We start from the raw sequence: 11,451 nt of genomic DNA on the forward strand, positions 1-11,451 counted from the left end.
TCCAGTATTAATTATACCACTTTGATAAAACCCTGTTTCCATTTTACTCATCACTGCAAGGTGTCATCAAGGTTAAAATTGTTTTAACCACACCAAGAAATAATCATAATGGCTACTCTTCTGTTTTTTTTTTTGTTTTATTTTAACCATTCACCAGGATATCTGAGTGCTAGATTATGCATGTCATATGCTTTCCTTGGGGAGAAATAGTAATGACTACTCTCTTGTTCTATTTTAACTATTCACCAGGACATCTGAGTATTAGAAGATTACATTTGTTATCCACTTTTTACTACATATTATGTCCATATAGATAATTCTTTAACATCAACATGAAAAGCTTGCATTAGCCGGTTGTATCAATGCATGTATGTACAATTTTTAACCTCTGCATCTTTGACACCAAAGCAAAAGACAAATCTAGTAGGGCAGAAACATATTATTGAATAACCTGCAGTGTCTTTGTCCTAGAGGATGGGTATTGGAAATGAACTTTGTTCTTTTTTTCTTTAGCCAGTTGCACAAGGAGGAAGAAAAACGAAATAGTGAGATGGAAGATCTGATGGGAAGGATAACCTCACTACAAGCACACATAAAAAGTCTCCTTTTAGAGAAAAATAACTTGGTGGCTGAAAATAAGGTCCTAGAAGCTGAGTTGGAAATGGCACAGAAAACTAATAGGTTTCTATATTTTTTTCTTATCATCCTATACTTCCATACTTAATAAGCTATCCAGAAAGAGGAAACTAAAGAATTACTTTTCCCCATGATCCTTTCTTTAACAACTAGTAAATGGAGATTATATAGCGAAGGTAGCCAGCATATGTTTATCTCCTATTCCCTTTCCCCACAACATGACCAAAGAGGACATAATGGTTGGGTGGAAGCCAGGGTTTCTATTCTTCTTTTCTCTGAGACTGCCAGAATTCATTATTGCATGAAGATGCCCCTTCCTTCCTCTCCCCCTCGTCCCCCTCTCCATCCCCCCATCTTACCTCCTTCCCTTCCCCTCTGCACCTGTATATATGTATATATGTTTGTACATATTTGTTACTCTATTTATTTTACTTGTACATATCTATTCTATTTATTTTATTTTGTTAGTATGTTTGGTTGTGTTCTCTGTCTCCCCCTTTTAGACTGTGAGCCCACTGTTGGGTAGGGACTGTCTCTATATGTTGCCAACTTGGACTTCCCAAGCGCTTAGTACAGTGCTCTGCACACAGTAAGCGCTCAATAAATACGATTGATGATGATGATGATGACTAGAGTTTCACGGTCTCTGATGTCAGTAAGAACTAATTGTACTCAGATTGATCTGGGAGGATGTAAATCTGAGCCTTCTGAAGATTGTAGCTTTTGATTTTATATAGCAGGTTTACCCAGGTGGGATTATTTTTGTCCTTGCTCGTATTCTCCCTATTCTAAGTCTTCTACTCCCATAGAAGCCTCTGCCATGCCCTGGCTCCTGCTCCATCTACAGTTGGACTGTTTCCCCGTGGCCAGTACTGCCATGCTATGCCACGCTACTTTCCTTCCCCTCCCCGTTTCCCGCACCCCCGTACCCCCTCCTTTTAAAGGAGACAGTATCAGGCCATGACCGTCTTCCCTCATTAGCTCCTCATCTTTCCTCTTCTTCTTCCTCTTTATTTTTCTTTCCCGTACCCTTACTTATGCTCCTGCTCCCACCCTCAACTCTTCTAGCCAATCACCACCTGAGAGCCACTCTAAGCCAGTCAGTTGAATACAGCCAGAAGGAGAACAATTTTTAATACCTTTAGATGAAATATAATTTGTTGTATTTCTGCAGTCATAATAACAGTAATTTGTTAAGTGCTCCCTGGGTGCCAGACACTGTACTGATCGCTGGGGTAGATGCAAGCAAATCGGGTTGGACACAGTCCCTGTCCTTCATGGGGCTTCACAGTCTCAATCCCCATTTTACAGATGAGGTCACTGAGGCCCAGAGAAGTGAAGCGATTTGCCCAAGGTCACACAGCAGACAAGTGGCAGAGCCAGGATTAGATTCCCAGGTCCGTGCTCTATCCACTACGCCATGCTGCTTCATTAAAGCAGCTCAAGTATACTCTTGATAGGAGAGGATCCGACCTCTAATTTTCACCCAAGTTCTTCACATAAATGAAATGATAACCTAATTCTTCAAGCCAGTCAGAGATTTTAAAAGTTTCATTTTGGGGGCAACTTTTACAGGAGATCTCAGAAGAAAATAAGCCATCTGAAACAGCAGGTGGAGAAAGCAATGGAGAAGGAAGTAGTGGCTCATCAATATCTAGCAAACCTTATTGGCCTGGCAGAGAGTATAACACAGGAACGAGACCATCTCGTACAGTTGGTAAGTGCCTACACAGGGTTACTCTATGGAACCTATTTTTTTTAACATGCATATTAATTCAGGAAGAAAAAAGAGAAATGAATGTTGAAAACCAATGGCATTCATCCCAAAGAACACTGTCCAGTTATGAATATTCATTTGCGTGGTTTTATCCGCACCAAGAACTATGAAGGATTTAGTAGTATGGAATGGTCACTCCATAGTAAACAGGAGAGTCAGTAGAGTTAGTAGACATGATCACTACCCTCGAAGAGCTTAAAATCTAGATTTTATTAAAAATCCAGGTAGCTGATTTTAATTTGATTTTTAGAGGTGTGACTTTAGTAGTTATAATTCTTGTGCATTGAATTTGATTAATTTTCCTATCAAGCTGGTAGAACTAACACTCGATCACTCAATCACTGCTACATTTAAAAAATGTATGTTGTATATAATAATTATAGAGCAGAGTGACTGTACTTATTTTGAAATACCTATACATTTTTCTGGCACTTGAAAATAGAAGATTAGACGTGATTTAATCCCAATTGTCTATTCAATTTGATACTACCCCACACTGCTGAAAGATTTTTAAGGCATCACCATATATTAGGCCCTAAAAGTAAGAGAGGATGGCATTTCTATTGTATGTATAGAAATTCAGGCTATCCCAAGGCACTTGGTTAAGTGTTGGGTTTGATTTTTGATTGGATTGTGTAAACAATTACTTTTTTAAAATTGTATTTGTTAAGCAATTACTATGTGCCAGGCACTGTACTAAACACTGAGGTAGATACAAGCTAATCAGGATGGACACAGTCCATGTCCCACATTGGGATCACAGTGTTTGTCCCCATTTTACAGATGAGGTAACTGAGGCACAGAGCCAATAATTGCCTACCCACAGCCTCAAATTTTGAAATCATTTCTACTGAAGTGGTGTTGAGGAGGATGCTTCCATTTTTTTGTTGTTGTTGGCTTTGCTATAGAACTTGTTTATCATGTCCTCTGTTGGGTAATTTCTCAAACACTGCAGTTCAGTGTTCAAGGGCATCAGGGTGACACATTAGGAGGCATATTACATGAATTTTTCAAGTGCAAAAAAAAATCTATTTTCATGGTAAGGGGTATGCATTCATTGTTTCCTATCTGCCTTTCATCTGGAAGGAAAGCTGATTTTCTAAAGTAGTATGCCTCCAGTGATTATACATTTGAAAATCCAGAGATATATTGTATAGTGTGAATATACATACATAACTATCCACACACACACATAATTAAAATCAAGTATGGAACCTTTCAGCTCAGAAGTATTTTTAATGAAATTTTCAACCAGGTGTTCTCTAGCTCTGTTGCTTAAGAAGTGGCCCAAAAGAAATAAACTCGACGGGAAATGCTTCATGTCGAATTGATGTTCTCCTTCTGTCATGTGGCCATCATTGCCATGACTTTAATTTGCAGAATGAGACGTTACAATGGAATAATCACATCATCATGATTTGTAGTATTTTTTTCAAGTACTCTAATGTGTGTGTGTATATATATATATATATATATATATATATATATACATATATATGCACCCATTTCTTGCTTCTCTTTTGGGCCTTGGGCATAGGTGATCAATCTGTTGCTTTGTGACTTCTTCGCTCAGAGTACAGCTCTCTGCACTGCTCTTCTCCAACCAACTCTTGTTGGCACTGGTGCCCCTGCCCCTGTTTGCTCTTTCCTGTCACTGTTTCCTTAGGCTGGATTTTAACTGGCCTCTAGAATTAGCAGGCATTTACTTTTCCTGTGTTGTATTTTAGTATCTTCCTCTTAAAACATTTTGTCATGACCTGAAATACCATTTTCTTGGTTTTTTTTTGCTTTGAAGTGGATTTTCCATATTAAAAGAGAACTTTCAAGAGCAGGTTATGTAAGAAAAGCAACCTTCATTCGTAGCTGATGTTTATCTTGGACTCTCTGAGCTGAGCACTTTTTTAAAATGGCAAAATATGACTCTGTCCAGTAAAACTCATTGGCTTGATTGTACCAAAGATACGGTCTTCCAATTACAGACGATTTTTCAGTCATTTTTTATTTTAAAATTCAGGCTTTCATACCATGCCATTTGCTTTCAATATTTTCTTGCAGTCTAAATGCTTAGAGAGTGAGAAGCTGGGAGTTATCAATAAAATCATGGAAGGCAACATTCGCTTAGGAAAATTGGAAGAGAAGGTCAAGGTACGTAAATTTTATCTTGTGTTACATTAGTTATCCACTGCAGGTTCATCAGCGGTTACTGAATCACAGATCAGAAGCAGAAACTACATGGATCTGTAGCTTTAATAACTTTGATCACGCAGTTAACGAAGAATATTTCGAACAAAAACAGTGTTTAAGATATCTCCCTTTTAGGTAGTAGTACACATTTTATATTGTAGTGCAAGTGCTGCAGTAGGTAAGACTTTCTTGTTTGCAGTTCCTGATTTTAGAAGCCTAGATTCTATCCCTCATCTCCTAACCAGGACTGTGACACTGTATATGCTAATTTCTGATTCTTTTATTCATTAGTCATATACTCTTTAGTGAAAGTAGACCAAAAATTCCCTTTCATGTCAGTGAAAATCTTGAAATAGAAACCAGTAAATCACAACCCAAAGTGCAGTTATTGCCTAGAAGTGCTCAGCTCCATTGTCAGTATTTATTAATAATGGTAATATGGATACCCTAACCAGTGTGGAATTTGGTTGTATTTTTTAAATTAGTCATGATTTTGAGATAGTTCTGTTTAAAAAAAATTTTCAGGTGAGAGCAGCAATTGTGGTCCAGTACAAACAATGAGTAACCACACAGGCAGTGGTCATTCTGACCGTGAAAATCTGATTATATTGTTAGGTGTGTATTTATGTACATGTGTGCATATAGGTATATGTGTGTCTATATATTAAATTAAGTAAATAATTACCTGAAACATTAATACATATATATAGACCAGGGATTGTTTTCACCAACAAATGGGACTTATATTTCATAGGTCTTAACCCCCTAGATTGACCTGCTAACTAGAGCTTCCTTTGGGTTAGATATCCAAGTTTATTCCCTTAACCTCTTCAAGTCCCATTCCATCCAAGATGTCATGATGAATGGTTCCCTCTTTAACCTAATTTCTTGAGAGTTTTTTTGTTTTCACTTTTTTAATGGTATTTGTTAAGTGCTTATTGTGTGCTAGGCACTGGACTAAGCCCTGGGGTAGATACAAGCTAATTAGAACAGACACAGTCCATGTTCCACATGGGCTCAGAGTCTTAATTCATTCATTCAGTCATATTTATTGAGCGCTTACCGTGTGCAGAGCACTGTACTAAGCGCTTGGGAAGTACAAGTTGTTAACATATAGAGACGGTCCCTACCCAACAGCGGGCTCACAGTCTAGAAGGGGGAGACAGACAACAAAACAAAACATATTAACAAAATAATCCCCATGGCAAAGAGGTGCTCTTTGATGGAAAGAGAATGGTAGCCTGTTCTCTTACCTCTTCTTGGAAAAGCTCCTGCTGGGTGGCTTAAATGTAAAATTCATTTCCCAAATCCCCTCCTTCCTCTTGCTTCATAGAGTCAGTTTAGAAAATAATCTTCCCAATTATCTAAATGGAACTATAATAACTGCTCCTGTCAGTAATTTCAATGCCCTGCTCTCCAAAAATAACTTTGATGGAGTGAATCCATCTATGTCAATACTTTTAAATTCCTAGTAATTACCAGGGGCATTCCATCCTAATACAGTGTTAGTCCCAAGAGAAGGGAACATCAATAGTGTTGAAGGCAGCTATAGGTCAAGGAGGAATAAGGTGAAATAAGTTTGTTAGACTTGGCTAAGAGAAGATCGTTGGAGACCTAGGAGAATGCAGACACTGTGGAATGAAGATTGCAGTTGATCCCCAATTTGAAGCCTTGGTAAATTACTCGATGAGAGCAAATTAATCCAGAAAGGGGCAAGATACATCAAATTGATTTCAGGATATGGAGATTTGCAGGTGGAAAGGATCATCATTTTTTTTTACTAACTCAGCAAAAGTGTCCCCTCTCTAATTGATCTTCAAGATCATGGTTAAAAAGAGCAAAAAGAACTTGATTTATTTCATAGGTATCTCCTGCATGTATTTAACAAATCTTCCAGTATATTAATAGGTCTTCTCATAGCTTTACTTTTATTCTGGGGAAAATATTCTTTCCTGGGCAGGGAATAAAATGCAGTTAAACTTAGTCATCTTTACTGCAAAGTATGACCAGGTTAAGTCTTCCGATCAGTGACGGATCTTATTTATATAATAAAATGTTTTAGGAATAGTACACAATCTTTGAACATCAAGGTGGGATCGTTGTTTTGGCCTTTCTAATTCAAAAATCTATTTAGCATTCTTCGTTTCCTTTTAGCCTTAAAAGATATGCTTGATTAAATGACAAATTTTGATTTTCATTGAAATGATACCTAATTGTTTTTAATCTCTTCACTCTGGAGTGCATTTTCTAAAACTGTGAATTTCTTTTTCCGTGATTCACTCTTGCTATATAATGAAGAGTTGGTTTGGAGTTCAGTGAAGTACCATGGCCTATTAATTAAATTATTATTCGAGGCCTTAATCACTGGAAGGAAAAATAAATAATATTCTTATTTTCAAAGCTATATTTTTAACATTAAATGGTGCTTTTAGAAAACCTAAATTCAGTTTTGTCAAGTGATGCTTTACTGCAGTTATTTCCCTTGCATTACAGCATTAAGTGCTCTAGAAATACCAAAGTCGATATAAAATTTATCCTAAGTATGCTTTAAATTAATCTCTAAACATGCTAGTCGGTTAGAAATTTGTGGCTAATTCCAAATGACTATCATGCTGTTAGGGCATTCTGATTTATCTATTAATTTGGAGGAAAGCTTTAAAAATGATGAAAAGAACCTAATAAACTGAAAAGAAATGTGAGTTTTAATCTTGGTATTACTTGGAAACCTTTAAATTCAAAGCTTGATTAAAAACAATAATAAACCTTTTAAATAGCTTCAGTTTCTCACGGGAAGCAGGGAAAGAAAATTGAAACTTGAGATTTTGGGATTACTTGTCTTGGTACTCTTATCCTTGAAATTGATCGCTGTCTTCCATTTCCACTGATCATGGGGATTTTGCCTAGCTATGGCCAGGGCTGTAATTTTGATAAACCAATAGAAATATGCTCCATTAACAAGACTACGTCACATTTCCTACCTGCACCTTTCTTCCCCGAGCCCAACAGAACCTAACCAGAATAAACCTCTTTCTAGTAACATGGGAGTATTCTCCAACTTTTCCTGGAATCTCCCACGGGGGGATGTCATATAGGGAAGCAGCAAAGCCTAGTAAAAAGAGCACGGGCCTGGGAGTGAAGGGTCTGTGTTCAAATCCCGACTCTGCCGCTTGCCTGCTTTGTGACCTTGGGCAAGTCACTTCACTTCTCCGTGCCTCAGTTACCTCATCTGTAAAACGGGGATTAAAACTGTGAGCCCCACCTGGGACATGGACGGTGCCCAACCTAATTAGTTTGTATCTACCCCAGTGCTTAGTACAGAGTAAGTGCTTCACAAATGTCATTAAAAAATAAAAGGCGGTGGTACAGTTCTAACAGCAGCTGCCTTTTTCCGGTGGGAGATGCCAGTAAAGTAAGAGGATAATTTGGGAAATGAGCTTACGGCGCTCCTGCCTACTTTCTAAAAATCTGCGGATGGTTTCCCAGTAGCCTCCTCGCCCCACATGGGAGCAGCATGGCCTACTGGAAAGAACCTGGTCTTGGGAGTCGGAGAATATGTGTTCTTAATCCCGGCTCTGCCATTTCCCTGCTGTGTGACCTTGGCCAAGTCACTTAATTTCTCTGTGCTTCGGTTTCCTCAATACCTGTTCTCCCCCCTACTTAGACTGTGAGCCCAATGTGGCACAGGAACTGTGTCCGACCTATCTCAACACTTAGAACAGTGCTGGATACTTAAGTGCTTAACAAATATTAAAAAAAGGAGGAGCAATAATGGCTTTCTTGAGTCTATATAGTCATATTAGGTTCACTTTCAAGGGCTGGTTAGGTTGACTTTCAGTAGAACCAATAACTACCCACACTTTTATTTCAAAGCCTTAAGTGTTGTGGCCTACATGAAACTGACTGTAACCACAGAACAACACTTTGATTAAAAAAAAAATAAGTACATAGTAACTTGGCCTTGATTTTGATAAATAAAAGTAACGATCTCTTACAACTTTGAAATGGCACCCCAGTACTACCAAAAGAAATAGCTTTTTCCAAGTTAGAGTAATTATTTGCATTTGAAACCATTTGATTCTTGTGTCAAGGTGTTTGTTTAATTGTAGAGGTAAAGTCATACTATCAGTTTTGTGAAATTACCTTGTGTAGTGTAAACTGGTAAAATATGAATTTGGTTGACCAAGGACCTGAATTTTCAGTTACTAAAACCGAAATAATTATTGGCATTATTTCAAGCTCTGTGTTAATCTGGTGGCCTTTATTTTGTTTGCTGTCAAAATAAATAACCTGCTCCTCCAGCATTCCCTTGAAAAACTGCTACAATTGTAAAAGACTTTATAGTTGAATGTCCCTCTTTTAGAGTCCAAAAATGCTTTATAATATTAAATCATTACATTTTCGTAATGTAAAAGGTAGGGTAGTACTTGAAAGAATACAATCTTTTGCGTATCAGAATGGAATAATAATAATTGTGTTTTTAAGTGCTTACTATGTGTCAGGCATTGTATGATTTGCTGGGGGAGATACAAGATCATCAGGTCCCACATAGGGCTCACAGTCTAAGAAGGGAGAACAGGTATTGAATCCCCATTTTGCAGATGAGGGAACTGAGGCACAGAGCAGTTAAATGACTTGCTTAAGGCCCGTGTCAGAGTCAGGATTAGAACCCAGGTCTTCTGACTCTCAGGCCCATCAGTAAATACCATTGATTGATACAAAGGAGCCCCAGATACAAGATGGGAAGAACCTGATTGTCTTTACATCCCTTCTTACTTCTGCCTCTCTCCCCATCACTTACTATTTTCCCACTTTACTTTCTTAGGTGACAGTTCAGAACAGGTGGCAGTGGTTAAAAAGAAAGAGGGAAGGAAAAAAGAGACTTTAATTTTGCATTCAAGGTTAGAAGGTGGAAAAGGAGGATTAGGAAGTGAGAAAAACCATGTTTGCTTTACCTTGCTTTTAAAAGCCCAAGTCAATTTTAGTTCATTTATTAGTCAGTTTTTCTGAGTTGAATCATATAGATTATTCTTTTGCCTAAATTTTTGGTAATTATGGGTCTTTTTGAGTAAAATAAAGCACATAAAATGGAGTTACTACTGCATCAAAAAGGCCATCAAAATATTTTATACTTAATATTTTATTACATTGATTTCTGATACTGCAACCTAACTTGATTGTACATTTTGAATAAATTGAAATCATTTCTTTTTAATTATAATATTTACTTTTCAAAATTTGGTCCCATACATATTTGCCACTTACAGATTGTTTAAATACAAATCTTGTCAAAAAAAAATTTCATTAGTGGTCAGAGCACTTTTACAGTTTAGATTATGGGCACATTTGCATTTGAATTTTTCCACAAACACTGATTTTGTAAATTATACAGTGTCATATATTTAGAAATGTTCAGGAAATGAAGCAGTTTCTGTTCTAGTGTGTATTCACGAAGCCCAATTATCACTTTAATAATTTGTAATTTACTTGTACAGCTATCATAGACAAATGATTTTCTTTTAATACAAGAATTCTGCTTTTTTTAATCCTGCGTTGTTATGCCTAGGGATGAGCCACGAGAAAACACTTTTTCAGTAACTGATCATAATCCCTAAAGCATTGTTTTCAAAATGAAGGTTCCCTATGAGAAATATAACATTTAAGTAGGTTATGCGCAGGGAACATGAACATGTCCGCTAATTCTGTCGTATTGTACTCTCCAAGCCCTTAGGTGTTTTGCACATAGGAAGTGCTCAATAAATATGATTCATTGATTGATTTCAGCAGGAACTACCCCAACCTTTTTTTATCAGATCATTCTGTTGAAAACTTAACCTATTTGAATATGAATTTCCTTCGCTGCAAATTCTTTCCATATGTAAAATGTGGCACCTGTTGTTTTCTTTAAATTCTAGGAAGCATTTGGCTCACTTAAGAGCTTATTCATAACTTTTTAGACTTTGTTTTTAACATTCTTTCAAACTTGCAGTATATTTTTAATATAATTATTGTAGTTTCTCTATCGGTATCAGTCATATACAAGATTGGCATGGAAGACTAACTGACTCTGTATGTATGAGACCGACTCCTGGATTTGTGGGCCAGTTGAAGGAAGGAAGTCAGGACTTTGCTGTCCTGGAAGCCTCTCCAGCTCTTTCCTTCTTTTTTCTTTTTTTATTACTTTATGCTCTTTGTCAAGAGCTTACTATGTACCAGGCACTGTACTAAGCACTGGGGTAGATACAAAATAATCAGGTTGGACACAGTCCATGTCCCACATTGGGCTCACAGTCTTAATCCCCATTTTACAGATGAGGAAACTGAGGCACAGGGAAGTTAAGTGACTTGTCCAAGGACATACAGTGGGCAAGTGGCATAGCCGGATTTAAAACCCAGGTCCTTCTGAATCTCAGGCCCTTGCTCTATCCATAGGGCAATGCTGCTTGGCCACTCGACTGGATCTTCTCCTGTAGAATGCAGAATAAGAAATATCTGTGTCTTCCAACCTTTCCATGGGAGAAATATGTCTTGCAGGGGTGCCAGTTTTCAAGTGCCCTTAGCCTGGGCATTAATCTCGGACCTAATTATCTACTGATGGTCGCCCCTTTCCCACTTTCATGCATCTCTGCTGCTTCCAGAGTCTGATGCTAGTCTGAACTCTCCCCACTGCCCCCTGTAATAGTGGAGAGGGCATGGGTGGCAAGAGGCAAGAAACAAGATTGGGAGAGAAGTTTAATCCATTCATAGAGAGGGAAAATGAAGGGAGGCAGAATTTTGGGGGAGATGATGGGAGAGAAGTTTGGATTATGGTACCTAATTTATTCAGAGAGAGAAGAAATAAAGGCAGAAAGAACTTG

At 37.7% G+C, this 11,451-nt stretch overlaps 1 protein-coding gene across 2 annotated transcripts in view; it reads left to right on the forward strand.

Moving 5' to 3' along the window:
- CEP89 (centrosomal protein 89) overlaps positions 1-11,451 on the forward strand; it is an 84,113-nt gene that overhangs the window by 41,255 nt on the left and 31,407 nt on the right. For both annotated transcript variants that reach the window (XM_038754843.1, XM_038754844.1), the window contains exons 15-17: positions 514-681; positions 2,212-2,353; positions 4,469-4,558. In XM_038754843.1, the coding sequence (XP_038610771.1) occupies positions 514-681; positions 2,212-2,353; positions 4,469-4,558 (400 nt within the window). The remainder of the gene's footprint in view (positions 1-513; positions 682-2,211; positions 2,354-4,468; positions 4,559-11,451) is intronic.

Source organism: Tachyglossus aculeatus, chromosome 11, assembly GCF_015852505.1.
Source record: "Tachyglossus aculeatus isolate mTacAcu1 chromosome 11, mTacAcu1.pri, whole genome shotgun sequence".
Lineage (NCBI taxonomy): Eukaryota > Metazoa > Chordata > Mammalia > Monotremata > Tachyglossidae > Tachyglossus > Tachyglossus aculeatus.